General features: G+C 38.0%; 1 protein-coding gene across 2 annotated transcripts in view; it reads right to left on the reverse strand.

Annotated features, from left to right (window-relative positions):
- negr1 (neuronal growth regulator 1) overlaps positions 1-23,078 on the reverse strand; it is a 142,440-nt gene that overhangs the window by 50,247 nt on the left and 69,115 nt on the right. For both annotated transcript variants that reach the window (XM_020639253.3, XM_020639254.3), the window contains exon 4: positions 7,331-7,462. In XM_020639253.3, coding sequence (XP_020494909.1) covers positions 7,331-7,462 — 132 coding nt within the window. The remainder of the gene's footprint in view (positions 1-7,330; positions 7,463-23,078) is intronic.

Genomic DNA, 23,078 nt, shown 5'->3' on the forward strand with positions numbered 1-23,078 from the left:
GAATTAAAAATGATAATAGTTTTTTTTTGGCCAGTTACTGTAAACGGGAGAGAAAGTGAGGAGCTTTTCTTTTTATAAACACAGCCATGGTGAATATGTGAGCGGAATTCACAGCTGCAGGGTACTAGAGGAGGAAGGAGGAGCGAACTGGGAAGCACACAGGGCGCAGCTTCACTCTGCAAAGCAAATGAAACCTTGCCATGAAGGAAAACTAGTGAAAGAGAGGGGGAAGGACGCCTGCCCCTGTTTCAAGCCTTAAGCCTAAATAGAGATATGAAGGAGAAAGACAATATGGAATTTCCCAGCAAACAGTATGGAACTGTTCCCAATTAAACGTGTAGACATGTGCTTAACATCACGCTGTTGTAGTAATCTTAGGTGAGATCTTAGGTGAGATGGTAAGAATAGGAATTCTTCTAACTATTTTCTCGAAATGTGGCTGTTTCTCAACACATGGCAACTTATAATATAATTAGACCTAGCATACTAATTGGGGTTTCCAGAGAGCTACAAAATGTAAATGTTTCATATTTAGGGTTTAAGATCTTGGTAAAAACTGTGGTACTTTAACAGCAGAAATCGGAAACCAAACCATCCCGAGCCCATACACATTTCCACGACAGGACCGATGTGTCTCGTTACCTGTTATGTCCTGAATTAGCCCCTGGCCCGAACTCAGGCAGAGATTCTAAACTCTAAAGGGTCAATAGAAGAAAAAAATGGAAGAAGGGGAGATAGCTGCAGTGGGTGTCTCTAAGCAACATAAATCATTCAAGCCCATAAAGCTAACATTAGCTAGCAAGCTTCCATTTCCAAAAAAAACAAAAACAAATATCATCTCACTTTCGGTTCTTGCTTGAAGAAAAGTCAGTCTGTGTTGATGGTGTCTCCCAGCACTGTCTCAACCAGACTGTTAAACCCTCTGCTTTTCTTTTCCACTCTAAAGCAATCCTACAGCTGACTGTAGCTCCTCTTTGTTTTGTTTTGCTTACAGGTGAGATCATTCGAGTTCACTGAAGGTTGTCTGCGCTCCATCTGGCCCACATGATAATCTTAATGATATCATGTAGTGAGTGATGTTACATTATTTTCATATCCTACGTTGTGTGCATATTGAGATGAAAGAGAAAAAAATAGCTTTGAAGTTTCTCTTGCATGATGCAACTCCATTTTGAAATAACTTGGTATATCAGATCTCCTGTAGTCTGTGCCTGTCTATTTTTTAGGGGGGGAATGTAGTTATCACTTATTGACATGATATATGATTGAAGAGAATAACTTTGGGGGAACATACTTGCAGGATGTAAAGTGCAGTGATAAAGATGAAGCTTTCACAATATGGGACATAGATGGGGTCACAGGTACCTTGACCATTGACCACCAAAATGAATTCAATTCTTTGTTGAGTCTCAGAGAACATTTATGCTTGTGAAGAAAGTGCCTCCACGTGTTCTTTAGATTATGTATTCACGCATAATTGACAGGCCAAACATATGGGCGTATCTGCACAGAGGAGCAGGCGGAAAACAGAACCTGTGACTGTGACCTTGATTGTTGACCACCAATTTCGAGCATGTCCACCCTTAAGTAGAGGTGAGCGGTAAACAGGTCTCAACAACGGCAGCAGTAGAACATTCTGCCGCGACATTTTGTAATAATGTCACTAATTTAAAATACACATGTTATGGTTGTAGAGCACACAAGGAGCAACACTGATTGCTCAACCTCCAGGGTCTCCTACTTGTTTTGTGCTGACACTCAGAGCAGAGCCAGCAGTCTCACATGCCGAATGACTAAAGGACTCCGCCTCCTTCCTCGCATCAGAGCGGGTGTCAGTGTTTACAATGAAAGTGAACTGTGGCACATCAATCAGGTAAACTTGTATTCTCCAAGTTTCAGCTAGTAACAGCGAAAATAGAGACGGTATTCCCCAAAAGTCATATATTAAAATTCCTGTGATGCTAACATGTCATCAATTGATTTGTGTCTAACTCTTTTATTTTCTTTAAATTGACTCCAGGCAGCTTTTGATTATTATACTGACATCTGGTTTGGTTACGAACTTCCTAAATTATTATTATTATTTTTTTTTTAAAGAAACAAACAAATAAAATGTAGCACAACCAGACAGCTGGTTGTCTGTCTGCTCTCCCTGTGTGACTTAGGTTGGTGCAAACTGTCACATCCCATATTGCAGTGTTCAAACTCTGAAGTGCCACTCATTCAAGTGGAGGAGTCAGAGCAGACAGCTCTCTCTGGAGGGAGAGAGATTTTTAGACTACAGAGGAAGGTCAGACACCTTTGATTTCTCAGCATGAAAAAGAAACAGGATCCTGTTACTGTTTTATCTTTATGTGGTTAGTAATTGTTCTACAACAAGGTGGTTTCATTAATTAATCAAATGTGGCTTTTTATCTCAGGTGGAGGTTTTTCCTCTGCTGTTTTTTTCCCCCTTCATTCATCCCTCCGACTCAGCCACCTAGATGTGATATTTATGCCTTTGAGTCACACTGTGCAGCGAGAATTTCAGCCAATAACAGAACCCACCTGCAGTGAAGATGAATATGTAAATTTGAAAAGTGGGTCAGAGATCAAATTTCATCAGGTGAAATCAGTTCTGAAATATCCTTTTCGCCAAGCAGGGTTTTTCTGCCAATCTGATTCCTGCATGACCTTCTGGATGACAGCCCTCTTTCAGGTTGAGCTCTTAAAAGTATTCAGTCAACAATCATAAACCGTGGAGGTATAAGACAAGAGGCAGAAGAAGGGCAGTCATTTAATTAATGCTGTGTGTTCGCAGTAGTTTTTGAGCATTAGAGGAATTCAAGCAGAGGTGACATGAACTGTGCTTAACATTAGCGGCAAAATGACAATGCCTCAAACCCTCTGTGTCCAACTCATCATATCATAGGAAGCCAAATGGCAGGCTGAGTGTTATAGAAGGCCTGCTGTTATTAAAACTCCAAACATGCGAGAGCTTAATTTCGCTTTCATTACTTTGCTTTGCTTATTTTAATTAGTGGCCTTAATCTGCAATTAGCCTAGAGGTCAACTATACTCTTAGACAAAGTAAATAAATAACAGTGCAGTTGTTTTGAAGGCAGAGAGAAAATGTTTGGACATGTGTTTAATTAAACTGTTAACCCATGAAATGTCAGTGTCACTCACTCCTGTGCTGTTTTATTAGAATTAGATCCAAGAGAAACAGTGCATACACGACTGATTGATGTCTACGACTTAATTTAATTTAACTGCTCTGAATAAGAAGGACAGTCAGAGGATCACGCTTTTTCTATTAAATGGAGACAATGCACAACTTAATAGCCTCTTATAACACTAAACAACATCAAATACATTTAAATATATAATTGAAAAAGCTAACAGAATCTTATGTTCTCCAAACAGTTCAGTAAATGGTTTTTATGTAAAGGGAAAAAAGCAGATACTATTTTCACTGTCAGTGTTACGTACTTGCAGAAATTACACCTAAAATAATCCTCAGGGCGCTTTTTAAGACCCTTTCACTGGTCTATTTGCAAAACAATGTTTTAAGGTTTTTGTTTGGATACATTTATGCTAAATTTTAAGTTGTCTGTTTTATGAGGTGTTCTGTGTCATTAGGGATTCAGAGTTAATATGAATGTAAAACTTCAATTAAAAGTCTGTGCTTTTATTGACTTCTGTCTATAAAATGAGCCTGCCTTTATCTGGGACAGGCATCAATACGAGACAGGTCAATAATTATATTCAAACAAAAGTGGTGCACAGCAAAGACACTAAAGACTATACAATTGTAAACTTGCACCAGAAAGAATATTTAACTTAACTAAAATTAGGATATTTATAAACAAATGACATATCAAATAACTTATTTGATCTTACTTTGTACGACATCCTTGCTGCACAGCTGGTAATCATACTCGCACTATTTTGTCTTGTATGGACAGATGTTGAAGTTCATCTTATGTTTTTGTATCTTGCTGCTTTTACTTTTGATCTGCAAATGAATCAACTCTAAATATGCATCGCAGTCTCTAATCTTCGTCGCAGACTTGCCTTTTTCGGTCGAAACGTGCAGCAACACCAGGCTTGATAGAAGGGACTGGGCCTTGGGATGGGTTTTTATATGAAGTTTTACATTTAAATAAAATTGATATAATCAATCAAAAAGCACTCAAACATGGACTATTTTATTATAGTCAATAACCTTTCCTATAGTTTCTTGACTATAAGGACGTTTGTACAACTTAATTAAACTTAAAAATAATATTAGCCATAACTCTTGACAATAAAAAAAACTAGTTGTGTAAAGCTAACCAAAATATTTGAATATGCTTTGACTAAGTTTTTATTTGTAATGTGAAAACAAAATCACGTAAAAAGTTCTTTTATTTTCAACTTGCACACATGCAGTAGGCTTGTTTTGTTGTTAATTAACTTGTCAGCTCTTTAAGTGTATGAAGTCTATTTAAAGTCACATTTTATCTTGTTGACTGACAAACTAAAACCAAAACTGGCAGGATCTCCCAAGAGAAGCTTTACAAAGTTGAGTGCCTAATTTTTTTTTAAGCAGAGCACAACAGCTGCATGAACATGTGCCCATGCCGTGTAATATTCTTAATATAGTTAATTTCTTGCTTCTTGCTGTGTAATTATCCTCTCTTGTTTAAGCTCCAGTGTCAGCGAACGTCTTTATCTTAATTCAGAGTATGGCATACCGAGTCCTCATCAATACCCCCCCAGTGCTCCCTGGAGCTGGGTGAATATAGCTTGATGGGTGACAGTGGAGCATGAATGAAACAGTACATTGGGATATGATCCAAATGCTCCCCTTTCTTCCTTCACACAGAGAGAACTGCACCAGGGTGGAGAGGAAGCAGTGAAGAGTGGCCACCAGCTGGCTCAGGCTCAGCCTTCTGAGGCCATACCAGCCGCTCCAAAGGACAACATTAATTCTATTTTTTGTTGTAAATGAGCATGTGATAAGAGTTTCCATGTAGGAAGAAGAGGGACATGACTTCCATGAATACAAAGAAATACAAAATGTTTGAAGGGCTTAAATGCTGACTAGTCAAAGCTACATGACAGCAGATACTGAGGTTATCTTACTTACTGTAAAACATCTACCTTTCACTGCTATTGGAAGGTGTCAACAACTAAAGCAGCTCTGTGGGTGCTTTTATGTCAGCGACGTGTATTGTTTATGCAGGTCTCATAGCCGCATAGCATTTTGAATGCTAAACAGCTGCAATAAAACACAGGACCCTTCATGTGTGAGGTGCCTGTGAGGCCAGAAAAGTGTGACTCCGAGGAGCTACATGTTGGCCATAGCTCAAACCGGGTGTCAGAAACTTTGAAATATTAATGAATTAATAGGGAGGGAGCTGCGAGATTTACACTTTGTGGAGACACAGCCTGCCCCATCAGCTCGGCTCAACTAATTACTGCAGACAGATTTTGAATAAAGACTTGTCACAAAGGCATGGCTTATGTGTCACAGAACGGCTGCAAGAGAAATGACAAGTCAGCTGCAGCTACCTTTCAACACTGTCTGAGAAAAACATATGCACCATTTCCATCTTTGATGACAAGAATTTCAGATAAATAATAACATGACTACATGCTTCTTAATGGGTATTTATATTTCAGCTAACCTGCGTTTCAGAATATCTTTTTGAAAAGCCATTGGAGTTATTGTCAAATAACCTTTAACAGGCGGTTTTCTTGCTTACTGAAAAGAAACACTTTAGAGATAATGGTTTTCAATGGATATTGACTCAATTACAGCCTCAGTCTAGTGTACTCATTCAGAGTCCTGCTGCGGCTTTGATACAAGCATCCTGTAAATTGTCTATACTTTATTCTTTATAATCCATAGCTTTTCCGAGAAATGCTTGTTGTGCATTGCAATAAGGTTGAGTGCGATACAGAAACTCAATTTTCACTCCAGAAAGCAGAAGTAATGAGCAAAAAAATATATATTTATCTCCATTACATAAGAGGCCGTTTTCTATTTTTGAAGTGAAGCAAGTGAACCTCAGCTTTACTTACAGGATTATGTAAAATAAGAGAGAAGATTTTATACACCAATTTAAAACATTATTAAGGGAGTGTATAGAGCTATCTGAACTTTCCTCCGCTGCGGTGCACGTCAATAATAAAGGATGAGTAAAGGGTCAATTGCAAGAAGAGTCCTGTTGGCCTCAGATAACTGAGGACTGGGTGAATTCTGCCTTTACACTTGACCAACTACAGCACCCACAGTATTGGATCAGTGCTCAAACTGTGGTGACTTTGTGAGACAGCAAAGGAAAGTCCTCTAAATCAATCCTCTCTGTGCGGACACTAAACCCCTCACCCCTGCTGTGACGCTTTAAAATGCAGCGTCTGACCATGACAGGCCTTATAAATCATTGTGAATAACTTCTTTGTTCTGTAACATAAAGACATAGCAAGTTGTCAAAGCACTTTTCATTCTTAAAACCCGTGTCCCGGCAGAGCTATAAATAGCTGGCCTCCAAAACTCCACTCAGACCCAGCTCATTAGAGTCAGACATTACACAGGAATAATAGCCACCGGATTTTTTTTTTTTAACTAAATACTGAAGCCAGAATGAAAGTCGTCTTAACACAGGAAGGTGGAAATGCAGTTTAAGCATTCTTGGATTCAAATTTGTGTTTGGAATAAAATAACTCTTAACACTTGAATTAGAAAACTTTTATGATTAGCTCGCAGCACATGACTCAGTAAACTGGGCCAGGAAGAGCCTTTTTTCTTTCACTTTCTCCCCTCCTGTCTCTGTGGCGGACTGCCCGATAAGCTTTGCCAACAGTGAGATTTAGCACAGGGCATCTATGCAGAAACCTCCATGAATAACATCGAAATAAAAAGAGCACTTTAAGAAAGACTAGGAAATGGCAATAATTGTCAAGAAGCCATTCCAGCTCGTAGTTACGACTGTCGCTTTCCATGTGACCACCACGGCTAAAGCCCGGTATCATTCATTAATGCCCAGGCCTCTCATTACTGCCTCCTCACACTTTTGAAAGACTCATTACCTGCATAATGGAATAGTGCTTTGAACAGTCAGACCTTTCCTTAGTGTGAATTAATCACCTACATGTTCAGACAAAAAGGGAATTCTCACATTAAATATTTAAAAAAACTTCAAGCTTTATCTTTATACTTTCTTTAACTTCTTAAAGGTGTACTTTCTGGAGGTGAACCATCAGGGACGTGACACCGGTATCATTGAAAGCTGCCCCCGGTATCTTTCATGCCTTCTGCGAGTGCCAGTGGAGGCAAGGAAGAAGAAAGAGATATACTTACAGTTGACTGTGACTTTTACTGTTTTGGAGTCAGGAGAGGCGATGTCATTTAAAGCGCTGCATTCGTAGTCTCCAGCCTGGTCCCTGGTGATGCCGGTGATGTTAAGATATTCACCAGTGTCATACTTCCTGGCTGGAAAGAGAAAAATGGAGGCAAAGTTCTTACAAACAAAGAATACAAACACAGCATTGAAACACACACAAATACTAAGGTATAGCTCTTGGCTTCCTGCAGTCTATGGTAAGTGTGTGGAAAGGCCTCAATTTGTAAACAGCTCTCAAGTTTGAGCCCGAGTAGAAGATGCAATACAATTAGGCTTTGTACTGAACTCCTGATTACCTTCCTTGCATTCTAAAATAGAATCAGATTAGCCGTGCATTGATCTGTTCGTATTGATACGGTGGCAGGAAATGAAATAATTGTGTATTCCCAGTCATCCACTCATCATTTGCTCAACTCCACACCATGCAGTGAGAGCTACTTCCAGGAAGAAAGACAAATTCGATGGCTGAATGCACATGTCAGTGCTTTGTAGTTAGCTAACGGTGCCAAAGGCAGCGGCAAGTGAAGCACCATGACTGGCATGAAAGCAGGGGCGTAGTGCAAAAAAAAAAAAAAAAAAAGCTTGAGGGAGCACAAATCTACACACACGTCCACTCCAATCAACAAAGCAACAATAACATACAGTATATTACAATAGTTACAGGGGACAGATGATGGATTTTTGTGTGTGTGAAAGTGTTGCTAGAAAGAATTGAAAGTATGACTGCTGGAATCAAAAGCAATAAAGAGATTGTGTATGGTGTCAAGTTGAATTCATTGAGAAGAATCAGGAAAAATAAAGACATGTCAGTGAATGGAACTACGGGGAAGAAAAGTATTCCCAATTATTTTATATCGAACAGAAGCAAGTTGACAAACTAACACATCAGCGATAATGCCTTGTAGGATGGCTTTGATATTTGTCACAATCAAAAACTAGCAGGGTCTAAGCCTGTGTACATAACTGATTACATTTTATTATATTGGAGCAGTAAAAATCAATTGAGCTGTCGATTTCCAGGAAAATCTATCAAATAAAGTCTGTATCTTTCAAATTGTGGGATCTTTCAAGTAAATTATCAAATTAATGCATATGTTTCGGTGTCATATATAGAAGGCTTACTATATATCCTCTTGTTCTTATGAAACAAGCTACGTGATAACGTGAATAAATCAATTTGGACAAAGAAAGACATCTTTTACACATGTTGTCACACTCAAAGACAAAAAAATATCTAGAATTCCGTAGTTGAAATGTTTGTACGTTGCAGCCCTACTTTACATAATTTAAAGACGACAATTCAAACCATCGAGGAATAAGTTGCATTTGCCTCTATGTTAGAATGATCGGTAACACTTTACAAAACTGTTGCCCTGAAAAGCATGTATTCATGGTGAATTAATGCGCACATTGTCATGATTTAAAGAATGACTCATGAGGAAGTAATTTATACATTAATCAGCAACTATATGATTAACACAGAATACATAAATAGCTAGCAGTAATGTCTGCATTCATTGATTCATTCATCTATTACTTAAGTTATTGATTAATACTTTTAATTCATGTGTTAATTAACACAATGAGCCAAAGTCATGGGTGTCAACTTGGGTGCCATCATACATTAATTTAGGATTACCTGGACTTTATTTCACCATTAATAAATGCTTATCAGGGGAACAGCATAGAATGTACATTTTAATAGATGCAGCCTGAGTGACGTCACCCATCTGTAACTGCAAGGGGGTTCAGGAGGCTCATCAGCCTAACTTTCAGTCAACCTAACGACAGACTGAGAGCTGGAACTAAGGCGGGTTTTAAGCCTTATGACAAACCGCTAGACCGCGCCTGCCTCTCAATCAGGTCAGCCTCGTGCCTATATATGGATAACTTCTATTTTTCATGAAATCAAAACGGATGCGTTATTGAAAAATTCACCCCCTGTACAGTGTGTACCCATTAGGACAATCAGACCTATATCGTGTACCAGGCTGTAAACAGGTTTTTTTCTGAGGTAAAAACGACAGAACTGCTGTTAAAAAAAGTTTTGAATGGGGTTGCTAAGAGACTTCCAGGAGTCAGGCTTCATTTTTTTTTAACACGGGAGGATACCGCTTGGGGACCAGCATTGTAAAGTGTAAGCAAATTCTCTTCAGGTTTTTGTGACAGTCATTAAACCACCTGCAGACGTTCAGAAACATTTGGTGTGGTGGAATTTATGAACTACTTAGATTGATGAACAAACATCATTTGGTTTGTTCTCTGTTCCTGATGTCAGTCAGACCTGATAGTGTTCAGCTGTGACTAGATGACCAAGGACAGCTAAGTGTGCCAACTGTCTTTCCTCATATCTGCAAGGATGTTTGGTAGACTTATTGTCTGCTCCAAATTGTACTAGATGTCACAGGTTAGTTTACGTGGGTCAATATGACATGACCCTGATAATAATAATATCTCTTGGGATATAGGCAAAGCCGTTGGGAGAGTCCTGCAGATTTGATTTAGCAAGACACAAGTTCACATGTGAATTGTTGATCCATGTCTCCTTGAGTATTCATCTTCTACTTAAATTTTCTTCAACTTAAGTCAACTGAATCATTATTGTGTGAAGTCAAGTACTAATCATTTCCTCATCATTTGGTATCTATAACATAACATTGCAATGTTAATAATAATAACTTATTTGCGGGGTTGTAAAGATGGATGGATAGATAGATATTACATTAGGAAAGCTAACAATGCAACAATACTGCAGATTTTAGCCTGACCAAAATAATTTCCAACACAGCGGTGTTCACTGTGAAATGTATTTATATACTGCTTTTTATAAGGGGAACAGGGGATTTGGATGGAAGTGCGGATGCTTTTGAGATGCATAGGGTTCAAACTGAGTGCACAATCAAGCAATACCGAGCTCAACATACTGTTCAGAGAGCCGCAGAGACCTGACACTGACTCAGCAATATCTTACAAAAAGGGAAGCCAAAAATCAAGACAATTCCTTTTTTCAGGAGAAGAAATACTGCCATTCTGTGCTGCCAATCTCAACTGCAAGTGTGCTGAATGCTTATAAAAATGCCTCTTCCCTCTCCTGCAACTCGGGTGGCTTTTTATCTGCGAGCTACGGCGTCAAAAAACTTGAAACTGAAGGCAATGTCGATAATGAGCTTTCCTGTCTCCTCAAACTGTTATGGTGGCAACAATGGGGTCCGAGAGGCTTGGCAAAGATGTATTGGTGGCAAAGGAAAGACAAAATGTTTGGAAAACAGATCCATGGACAAGCACTGGATGTGTCTGAAAACCTGAACTGTTAATATGCCAAGAGAGCACAGGGACGGAGAGATGACACAAAGGGCTCTATTTTTGTGGTGGTGCATGGCTTCGCACCCAAAGAAGAAGCACTTTTGTAACTGGGTGAACACAGTTTTTTTTTTTTTTTTTTTTTTTTTTTACTTAATCCTACTGATGTGGGAGGGGATGTGCAGCACAGAGTGTGTCAGTGAAGCAATCAAATGGTGCAGACAGTGTAAGTGTGTTGTCAAAAATAACAGGGATTTATGCACAGTAGGTTTATGTTGTGCAATCTAAAGTCTTTCACAAACCTGCAACTCTATGTTTCCCAAAGTGATGTAAACACACCAACCTAGCTTTTTGTCAGTGGTAACCTGGAAAATTTGACTTTGATATAAAGCTTTGGAAGTGAAAAAGAAGTGACAAAGCTTTACAATGACAGACACAGTATGGTGCTGTCAAAATCAGCTGCAATCTTAGAGATCTCCACAGGGAACATGCATAAATCTGTCATCTATCAAGTGCAAGGGAGTGTTTTGCGCTAAATTGAATATGAATAGATGATTAGATTTAATATATAATGTTTTGGTTTATGTGAATTGTACTTGATAGAGCTATAACATACCTAGAATTACAGTTAGGACCACTGCAGAGGTATTGGATATTATCTGTTTGATTCAGTAGGTCTGCTGCTTTGTCAGTCAGCATCTCTACTTCTAATGAAATACATTTAATCTCCCCAAAATACTGAGAGGAATAACAGCGGAATTAGTTTTTCAAAGAAGAATGGACAGAGAAGTATGTGTTTATCTTATCAGCCAGCTGTCTCTCTTGTAACAATGCTGCTCAGAAATGAATACTGTGAGGAAATAATGTGATCACAATGTTGCTTGTGTTTACTAGAATGAAATCTCTTTTGGTGTAATAAAACAGTGTTATTAAATGTGTGTTTAAGGATACAAATTCCGTTTTGTTTAATACAACTTGTTTAAATTATCGTGTGTTTTTCAACTGTAGATTAGACTTCGTTTTAATAGCAAGTTTTTTTCATATTGAGATCTATTAAAGAAGAGAGAAAGGGATAAGAGTAGGGAACAGCATTGTTATTGCTAATTAATCTCATTTACATCGATATTATTCAGTACATATCTGAACCATATTGGAAGGTAATTATGTCAGCAAATAGAGGAAATATATAGATCACACGGGGGGAGGGCAAATGATTTGGTCAGTTTTTTTTTACCACTAGTCTGCAGTATGTCTCTTTAATTAAGAAAATCAATCATAATATGGTCATAAAAGATGTCAGCCACACTACACTTACATATTCCCTTACCTTTCAAACTATTTTTTAGGTTTATTTTGCAACTACAGCAACAAAAAACCAACAGTCAGTGTCTTGGCCATGCTCATCTGTGCACGAAGGGATGGCAGCGCATCCATGTCTGGTTCCTGGTATCTCTTTTCCAATGACTCTGCACTGTTCATGAGAGAGCTGAAATTAGATATATCCATTTTAATGCATGTCAACATATTGCAAACAAAGCTTTTATGGTTGTATATTGAACATAGGTGGTTCCACTGTGTCTACCTTGTTTACAGGATGATCAATGCTACCAGTCATAGATCTTAAGCAGCAGTTTCTGCATGTCTGTAGTCTTTATGACGTCTGCTCTGGAAAGTTTGTTTTTATGTCAGTGAATAAGTGATGTATTATAAAGTAACTAGAGTCTTCAGAATGACCTCAGCTCCCTGTATAGATTTTCTTGACACACACAAAGTAGCAACCTAACATGGTTGACCTATTCTCTACCCGTTATGCATGGCTACACTTTAGCTTTACTGTAGTTGGGAATTGTGATATGCAGTATGTGAAAATCCACAGTGTGCTCTTTTGTCTTTTACTTGGGCAATGAAATCAAGAGCACTGACCCATGAGGCCTAGCATGCTTGATGCTCCCAATATCATTTAGCAAATGACTGAGTTAAATGCAGTGGTTTCCAAAGAGAAGCACTCAGGCTTTATTTGGTACATACTTGGAAACCCAATTAATCATGTATTTCCACCGGGGGACTTCGGTTGCACACGGTTTTGTTAAATCAATCAATTCCCCCTCAAAAAAAAAAAGAATGCACAGCTTTTTCTTTGAAACGAAAAAGCTTTAACATGAAATACATGCATAGCATGCATTGATAAGGAGGTCGCAAATTGTAAGATATGCAAGATCAAAACAGAGAAACTCTTCTTTCCCTTTGGTACAAAAACACATATCTTTACATGTGTTTACATGTGTATACAGTATATTCACTGAAATTAAAAAATCCTTGCTGCTTTAGATACAAGTAAAGGTACAAACTCCTCTTGTGTTGGTGTTGTTTATCTGATAGTAAGTCATGATTTTGATGTTACATGTTACTTTAATGTGACATGTAACATCATTCCATAGAGTAAAAACATTTATAAAAACAGGACAATGTTACAAAGCAGTAAGCCATGAGCTGTACTGTGATAAAAAAAAAAATTCTACAAAACTGCACACACCAACTTCGAGTATGTACAGTAAATGGTTCTTTCAATTCATTCTGACAGCGCTTTTATTTTAAATGGCCCAACAGTAGAGTTTTATTTTAAATGGCCCTAGAGTTGTTATTATTGCCAGCGAGACAGCTTCACTCTATCAGAGATCTCAGATTCACCTGATAGTGTTTGACTCGATTTTCTCCAGAGTTGTGTTCTTAAAGGCAGCTGGTCACATGCCATCTCTTGATGTACATTTTTATGGCACCACTGATCTCAATTTTTTTTCTTTCCCGTGGCCTCAAGTTATACAGCCTAAAGGATCCTAGAATCTTCAAGAAGTCTGTCTTTGCTCAAACTAACTTGTATGAATAGAGATTTATGTTAACTTTATGTTTGAAGCCTCCACACAGTCACAAAATACAATGGTTAAACACATTTATTAATATAAATTACAAGGAACTATAAGTAGCAAGAATGCATGGTGCTGAAGATGGGACCATGGCAGAAAAGTTAATTGCTGTAATTATTTTAGTTTTTGTTCAAATGTGGATATGTGGAAACAGTATCCTGCACATATCGCTGTGCTACATGTGTAGACTTATGGGGGGTTGCAACAGGAGTTTTTGTTTTGTTATTATATGTCTTTTGTGGTATTTGTATGTCTATATGTAAGCAATGATCATTCAGATCTGATCTTAATTTATGTTTGAAACATATTTTAGGTTTTGCTACAGGAAGACATAAAGCAAAAAGGCGTCATTAATTGCTGACCTGGGAAAGACAAAGGGATTGTAATTATGTTCCTTAGAAGGGTTTCTGAATAGCCTGCTTATATTATTACTGCGAACAGTTCTTACTGTGCTGTGAAAAATGTCCGTTCAGTTCACAATTCGTACACTGGAAATGCAAAGCTCCATATAACTGGAGAAATAATGAGAATCAGATGTTAGTAATAATGACTGTACCCTTAAGTGCTATCCAAAGGTTGCATAAAGGCTTCCAATTATGATGGAGCTATATATAACCATTTGAAAGTTTGGAGTGAATTGTTCAGTCTTTTGCCCTGAAAATAAATCTAATGACAACTTTGAGGTGGCCAAACATTACTCAAGCCTCCAAGAGTGTTTAAATCCAATGAGGAGGGGTGTGAGATTAAAGTTAAGTCCATAAAAACTTTTGTTCTGAGATTGTGCACATCAGAGGGAAGTCAGATATACAAACTTCATTTAATTGAAACAACATCAAGCATAAGTAAAGCATCAGTTAATGAGTAACTCAAGCAGGCATGTAATGTTAAGACTTCCCACTGAGCAGTTTTGATTGGAGACAAGTGGAGAGAAATGGCTTAATCCCAGTTTCTGTCTTTGCCGTCAAATACATTCCCACACAAAAGACAAATTCTGATAAAGAGGGTAGAGACATCCAAAAGATAGTCCACATTGCACAAAGTTATGATTGCATCGATACGGTAGAAATAAAAGTGAAGAAATATAGGAAAAAATAAATACATAAAGGAAAAAATGAAAAGAAATGCAAGCCAAAAAAGTCAGGGAAACTTCAGTTTTAAGAACTAAAGAACTTCAGTTGAAAAACAAATTTGTTAATGGTCTGGTAGATTTCAGAGTTGGATAACTGAATGTCTCAATTTGGACCAATTACTGAACCAATCAGCTCCATGCTGCCGAAACATTCATCTCAAGAAACTAATACTAGTTCTGGCTGGCGATACAACTCTACATGAATACCTCCCTTCAGCTTTTTGTGAGTCTTGAAAGACTCACGACAGATTTTACTTGAGACTTGATTTATTTATATCTATCTTTATTTTGAGAAGTCTTAGTTGAGTTCACACTTGGCCCATTTTAAAACCCACACACGCCAAATACCCAAACCCCAAACACTCACTGCACTAGTTATTTTGGATTTATGAAAACCTAACATTGTAAAACGTTGCAGACATTCTGTGTGGCTAGTTCAATACTATATCTGATTTTACAGCTCATGACTGGCCTTTTTCGGGGGTAGATGTAGGCATTTGTTAAAAACTTGTAAGTACCTCTGAAACAAATAGCCAAATTTTCATTCAAAGAAAACCTAATTAGGTTGCAGTCTTTCTTGATAAATGAATGCCAGTTTATTTTTCTCAGGGAAGATCCAGTTGCATCATCCTGCCTCGGCTGCAAATGGTATTCCTATCGATTAGAGCACTAAGGGGGCTCTGCAAAGGTCATACAAGCCATTAAACAAGAACTGCATCCTTGATATGTACTTTGAAGACCATTATATGCTGAGTGTTCAACCTTGACATTACAGTAAACAAAAACAGGAGGTAGCCTTATTTTTCCTATAAAAAAAAAAATATGAACAATAAAAGATGGGAGAAAACAGCCAGTGCTGTTGGTGTTATTGTTGAAAAAACCTTCGAGAAGTTGTGTGTGAGTGCATGCTAAGAGAAATTTGAGAGACTGACAAAGACCTAACTCACCTGAGGGAGATGTCACTCCAAGCAAATTAAAGAAATCATAGCAAGGTTAATTTCACATTCAGTGCCAATGCTGGCTAAGTCCTGTTGCAGTAAGCAATTTCCCACACTGTGTAGGGGAGCTGCGTGCACGCTTCCTTCAGGGCTGCACTACACAGATAGGGCAGGCATCGCTGAGGAATCCATTATAGCATAGAGCAGCATTTTCTACATCAATTTATCCTTTTAACTCCTGAAAATGGAGAACAACCCACGCTGCTACATTGTGTGCGGCTGCCTTCTGGCCCCGGCTCAAGGTGTGGGCCAGAGCTAGGGGTAGAATAAAAGTCTAAGAGCCTGCTGGATGTGCGCATACTGTGTTGATACACGACCCTTACCCTGCTCCCTGTCTGTCAATCGGAGGTCACTAAAATCCAGAGAGGGTAGCTGTGCCAAAGGAGCCTAAAGTCATGTCCAAATGTGTGTGCTGTGGCTTAAGTAACCTGTAGAATTACCTCACTGATTCTTTCTGCTGTAGACAGGGGAACACAGTTTCAGCTGCTGGACCTAACTGGGCAAAAAGATCTATCTGACGGTATAGCCCCTTTCACACATAAACTGTACGGCAGAAAAATTCACAACACTATCAGGAAAGGCATTATGTAAAGGCCAGTGTCCAACTGTTCACCCTGACTTCAGGAAAACATTTTCCTGCCTTTCCCCTTAGGAAAAAGGAAGCGAAAAGTTTTGGTGAACCAATGTGTGACTGAGCAGGTAATAGGCTGGAACATTAACTGCAGTGGAGGGGGGCGAGATGATTGTTTAAATTGTGCAAAATTTTGCTACTCTACATTCCATTACTGCTCACCTCAGTTGCCTAAATTTGGTTTTCCACCCTGTCTTTTGTATTGCAGAAACATTCTTAAAGATAATGTGTAAAACACAAGTTCCGAGAGCTCGTCTAACAAAATCTCGTGCTTTGACAGGACGTGTTTGAAAGGCTAGTCCTGAAAAGTTCAGAATACATGTGTGAAAATGGCTAATTATATCAATATAATTTAGTTTAATAGTGTGACAGTCGACAATGCTTTTTTTTTTTTTTTTATTGAATTTTCAACTTGTACAATAAAAAGAAAAACACTTTATGATATACAAATTACAAAACAGAGGAAAGCCCCTGCATTTAGCAGAATATTGTTTAAACAGTACATTTGGGTTTTTTTGCATTTGAATTGTTGCATGGCACAATCTATTGGTTTGACTTCAAGTCTACCAAATGTCTACATTACTAAGAGTGTTAATTTGTTAAATATAAAAACATTATACAATTTTTCTACCCCCCAAAAAGTGGTGAGGACAGAAATATGTAGGTAACATGAAGTGAATTAGATGAATATTGAATAAGATAATGGAGGTTAATTTACATTTCACATCAAATCACAAGAAGATTCATACATATCTTTTTTTTTTCTCTTCTTTCTTAAACCGTCTGTCACACCCCCACCCACCACATGACACAAACCAATGGCACATACACAGCAAAAAATACAAATACAGATGAATAAAGAAAGAAAACAAAAACGAAAAAAAGGAATAAACTTAATATAAACATATCTGTAAGGCAGTAGTTATAATTCCCGGATTTTAGTGCCACATTTTCCCAAACTCTTAATCAACCAATGGGCTCCTGCAATTGCTTTTAATCTAAATTCCAAACATGGTCACACCCATAGATGGACATGTCACTTCCTGAAGTTTCCTGTACATATTAGACACAAAGCCCTCACCTTTGGTTTTGATGGATATACTGTATATTTAATGAGTTGGTGTGGAGGAAGAGCACCTTTCCATGGGACCCCATGAGCTAGCAAAACTGACTTAAGCTGCAGATAAAAGAAAAATGAAGTTGATGTTTTTTTTTTTACTATACTATGAAATTAGACTATAATGTAACAACTGAACCAAAAGTTCCCTCGATACCACAGCTCAACTTTTCTTATTAATCAAGTGTGTTGGCCGCCTCAGTGCGTGGAGCTGAATCAATCTGTCGGGATTGGCCTACACATGAATACTTATCACACTGCAATCAGTGTGTGAAATTCAGAAGAAAGAAAGTCTTAGTATTCACTCATTTCACTTGTGAATTCATAAAGATTTGATGAGATACAAGCATGGCACTAAACTGAGCGAAGAATGTAGATATATTTTTCTATACATATTGAGAAGGTTAGTATGGTGGTGGCAAAGTGAGACAATTCTGAAGAATAACAAATACTACTGCTGACCTTTAACTGCCCACTTCACTGACCGTTGGAGGCTTTGTAAAACTTAGACAGACTGCTGCTACTATGAATTAAATATGAACACATAATATATGTATTTATATAAATAATAATGCAGTGTCACTCTTCATTAAAAAAAACAAAACCAATGCTGACCAAACTCATACATTAAAGAATGGGGTTGTCTGACTGAACACTAACCAATGTAGAAATCCTTCAGATCGGTCTCTTATGGTATTCATACTTATTGATTTTATTTTTAAAGAATCACAAAATTTACTGGTTTTGTGACAGCAACTCCATCTTTGGGTTGGTTTTACTAAACAGGAACATGAAAATACTTGAAAAGGTCACCTCAGGCTCCAAGCATTTGCAATGGGAATATTTTCATTTATTTTTGGACATTTTTTTATACACAAGACTCATTGATTGGTCAAGAAATAATCAAAACAGTCAAGTTAAAAAACGTTTCTTACAATGTCTCTTATGTGTACCCATTCACACAGATTCTTCTTCAAAAAGTGGAAGGGTGTAAAATGAAAAGTCACTGCCTGGAAAGACATCATTCATGGCTGCCGACTGCCATTAAACATGTATAGTGTGGCAGTAAGTCAATATCACATTTGAGTTAAAAAGGTCTGCTATTCATCATGTTACAGAGACTCCAATAAAGCATGTGCCCATTGAGCACCTCTTTAGTTCACAATTCAGGGGCTCAACAGCTGAAAGGGGACTTGTTGGAAATGGCTCCTGCTGTTGATATCTGATATTTGAAATGCAGCGCCTAACTCTCTATCTTTCACCTCCCATCATGTTCAAAGCATGCTAAAGCCTCAGCCCTTCAACTATGAATTAGTTCTTCGCAGTCTATAAGAAAAGAAAAGGAAGTGAATGAGAGATCCCTGGTGAACACCGGGCCATAAATTTGCTCAGCATCGCTTAAAGAGCTGCCACATTCCAGTGCAAGCTGGCAGGCAGAACTCAGGGTACGCGGCCAAACAAATTCAGGTTTGAAATTCCTTCACATAGAAAGTGAAGTTCAGCACCAAGCTACGGTACACATACTGTTTTGAATTGTCAGAGTAAAGACATCTGCTGTCTATACTCTGCAGATATGTTTTGGGGAAGCTATGTCTCATCCTCTTAAATAAAATACAAAAATATACAGGTATGTGCTTGACACATTTACAGTTTAGCTGCATTGGAACGAGGGAGAGAAAAATGTGTCACGACTGAGTGCTATCACAGGAAACAATCAAATATGTATTCTAGTATTCTAGTCAGCCTTTCCAAAAGGTCACACTTCTATCCCCCGGATTCAAATCTCAATGGAAAAAGCTTATCAAAGCAATTTTGCCCGGCAGTCTACCCAACCATACCAGACTGAAACAGACTATGTTAAAGGCTATCCCCCCTCCCCTCCCTTTGACCTATGGAAGAGTGGTGAGGTAGCACAATACAGTACTCCAAGTCAAGGCAGAAGCGTGAAAGGCTGACATGTCACTCTTACTGTAATAAGCTTCAGAGTAAAGTAAGTTGCTATGTCAAGAGCTAAACTGATACAGACAGAGCAGCTAAGGAGTATTACCAATGTCCATCTTTTCATGGCATTTGTGTGTTTAAACCCAGCTCAAAGTTCATAAGTTCAATGAGAACATGCTTTAAAGAAATCAAAAGCCTCAGGAAGGAGCTACAGGGTTGGAACTTATTACCTTGATACACACAAGTTAACTAAGCACTACTAGGCAGTTTCCCATGAATTCCCTTCAACTTGTGACTGAGCTGCAGGACTAGAACAGTCAGGGGTTGAATGTTTGCTCAAGGGTAGGGAGAGCATTACACACTCACTTTCCACATTCAGATTCACCAGCAGATAAGGGGACTTAAGCTGGCTTTCCACTTATAAGCATCCTCGTTACGCAGCCTGCCTGAGCTCCTGAAACTTCACCGTCAGGCTAATTTTTTACACGGATAATTAAACTGTTACATAAAAAAAACACGATGATATTTTAAGCACATCAAGATTCAGACATATGCTGTCTCCCAGTAACATGTCAACAAAGATGATCTGTGTGTTACAAGTGCTCGCTTCCATTTTGCACAGCTTTCTAATTGAGGAATATGCATCGACTTTATATGCGCACATTCTGAGCCAAATTATGGTCTCCATAAACAGTTTATGGCCACACTTCACTGGGTGCACAAAGTTTATTATTAGCTGGCAGTTTGCTGGCTGGCAAGGAAGGGAAGAGGAGGAGAAAAAAATGCAAACACAAAACAGTCAAAGTGGGAATAGGAAGTTGACAGTCAGTCAGGGCAATTTATCATTCTGTCAAACTTCACTGACTGCTGCAGCAGAACTATCTACTTTATGAACCCCCCCCCCCCCCCCCCCCCCCCCCCCCACCAACCCCAACATGGCTGATGTTGAAGAGAGAAGGGCCAGCGAATAAAACCTGCCATGTAGAAATGTTACAGCCATTTCACTTGCTTGGTTTCAAACTGTTATAGCAATTACTGCTGTCACATATAAGCAGCACAACTTTAGTGCTGTTCATGCAACAGTAGAATTACGATTTGTGGTAATTGGTACAATATGCTTTGCAAAACTTGTGGTTTGATACATTCATGACACAATGAATTTGTTGGAAAATTTACTGTGTAAATCGAATCTGTTATTCTATTATGATCCCCTTTATTGGTGAAATAACACAACAAACAGTGATATAAAACACAAAAAGAAAAAAAAAAAGATGACAAGACAGTGAAAGTTGTACAGGCATATAAAGTAATGGATGATTTAAGAATTGGTGATTTCTGTCATGAGAAGAAAGAGAAAGAAAAAAAAAGAAATTAGAAACTGTGTTTACCCTTAAGTGGTTATCATGAAAAATGTGTTTATATGAACACAAAAATATAGCCTTTAGACATACATGCAATATTCATGCACACATCAGAGTATCATAGTTAAGGCTGCCTTAACTACCGTTGTAGATTTAAAAAAAATAAAAATAAATCCAGCAGCTCCGGATGCTGTTGACAAACTTAGACATACAAACTCCATTACAGAGCGTTGTGTTGGGTTACTGGATGTAACTCCAGTTCTATGAGTGTGTGCGTAGCCCTTTAACAGGCTTCACTGTTGGTTTGGTAACAAATACTGTTATTTGAAATGATGTAGCTTTTTATATTACAGTCAGTTATATTCATATTTTTAAAAGAACTTCCTAAACTAAATCAAGATGGAGAATGTGTGTATTGTATTTAATTTTTCATGTTTGAAGGAAACACGTTGTGTGCATGTATGTTATGTATGTTACTGCAAAATGTGTAACAAGTGTGAGGTTTTTCTGCGTAAATCTTTAATGAAGAAAACAAGGTAAAACAAAATGGACACTGTTCAGGCCAAAAGCTGACAAACTTCAGTTGGCCTTTTAAAACTGACGTTTAAGGTTAATTTGTGAAATGGCTTTAAGATCACTTTTTTAAGATCACTTTCCCAAAAGGACTAGAGAATTACTTTTTTAATAATGGTAGTTCAAGTATAGTTCAGTTGGTTGTTGCAGGGCTACTCTCGTTCATAACTGGGGTAAATATTTCCATATCCTGACTGTGCACATTCAGGTGGCATGTGCACAGTTTAGAGCAGACTGCTCTGCATATCCAACAGTTTTAATGGAATTTCATCAATAGGTAATTAGCCTATTACAACCTTTGAGTTGTTCCCCGTCCTTTAAACAAATCACCCTCACTATAATAACCAACTCAAAGATCCAATGGCAAATGGCTTCTTTTCTGATGTGCTAGGAAACAGTCTGTGATTGCATTTAGTCCCGGGCCCTTTCATTTGACCAGCGTATCATTTCTTCCCTGGCATACTTCAAAGTCCGGACACTTCAAAGTAGAATGACTGACTGCCACTCGGACTCTGAGGACGGCTCTTTTGATCATCTTCTGAAAACTCCCAGAACGCAATCAGGCCAACCACCAGAGAGGAGGATTTGACAGCCATAAGATAAATGCAGTCATCCTCACAGCTATCTGATAAGCCCAGCAGGCTCTAATCCATTAATATGAAAATGAGGGAGGACGAGAAGGGGCTGGGTGGGGGCCTTTTGCAGCAACAGTTAAATGCTGTGGAATGAGTTTTCAAAGGGAGGACTCAGTATTCAAAGAGCTTAATGATATAAGTCTTCTCTTTTTATCAGCCACCTAAATAAATTATATTGATAATACTAATAGATATTCTTCACAAGTGCACCTTAAATTATATTCTACAAATTACCATATCGGAGTTCTGTGTGAAGTGATGAGAGCTGTCATACTTTTAATAAAAAGTCTTCACTTCTTATTAGCATGTATCATTGCGCTATAGAGCAGAATAAGCTCCAGTGACACACGAATGTCCGCCTTGAGCAAGAAACATGATCCATGGACTATCGTTTGTTGTTTGTTAATGTTACAAAAGTAGCATTTCTAAATAGAAGTGTAGAAGAATGAAGTATGAAATAGCAACAGTTTGAGAAGATATCAATTTGTTTTGAATACTGATACGGTTATCTCCAAATTATGGATCATTTTCCAGGAAGGATATGTCATTTTTGTATTTGTGAAACTAACACTCTGTTGACATCCTGCTGTTGTTGTTTACAGTTAGCACTTAGCCGTCCAACTTTTAACAACCTGTGCAATCATACAGGGAACATAGGCTACTCAAAAGAACGTCTACTGGGGAAAAAAATCAATGCACACAACTTAGATAGTATCATAAATATCCAAATGCAGCCATTTTTTAAAATTTGTGCAGCTATTTTTTTAGTAATTCACGCAATATGTGGTTGCATTAGTTATCTCGTTAGTACATTAAAGGACACACCCAACATGCAACACATATCTAACATCTTTGGGTAAAAAAAAAAAATCAAAAAAATATTAAGAGTGCATTCCGATTCCTTCAAATGTCATTTCAAATTTGAAATGCAATATGTACTTAATAAAATAAAACAGATACAAAAATATCACGATAGGGAAGCCAAGGAAAGCTAGGAAGCATACAATATATGTAAGCAGTCAAGTCAAGCCCAGGGGAACATAAACAGCTAAGTCAATGTAAGAGCATCATCTCAAAGAAAGACTGAGTGGTTCATGGA

The sequence above is a fragment of the Labrus bergylta genome, chromosome 6 (genome assembly GCF_963930695.1).
Source record: "Labrus bergylta chromosome 6, fLabBer1.1, whole genome shotgun sequence".
NCBI classification, from domain to species: Eukaryota; Metazoa; Chordata; class Actinopteri; order Labriformes; family Labridae; genus Labrus; species Labrus bergylta.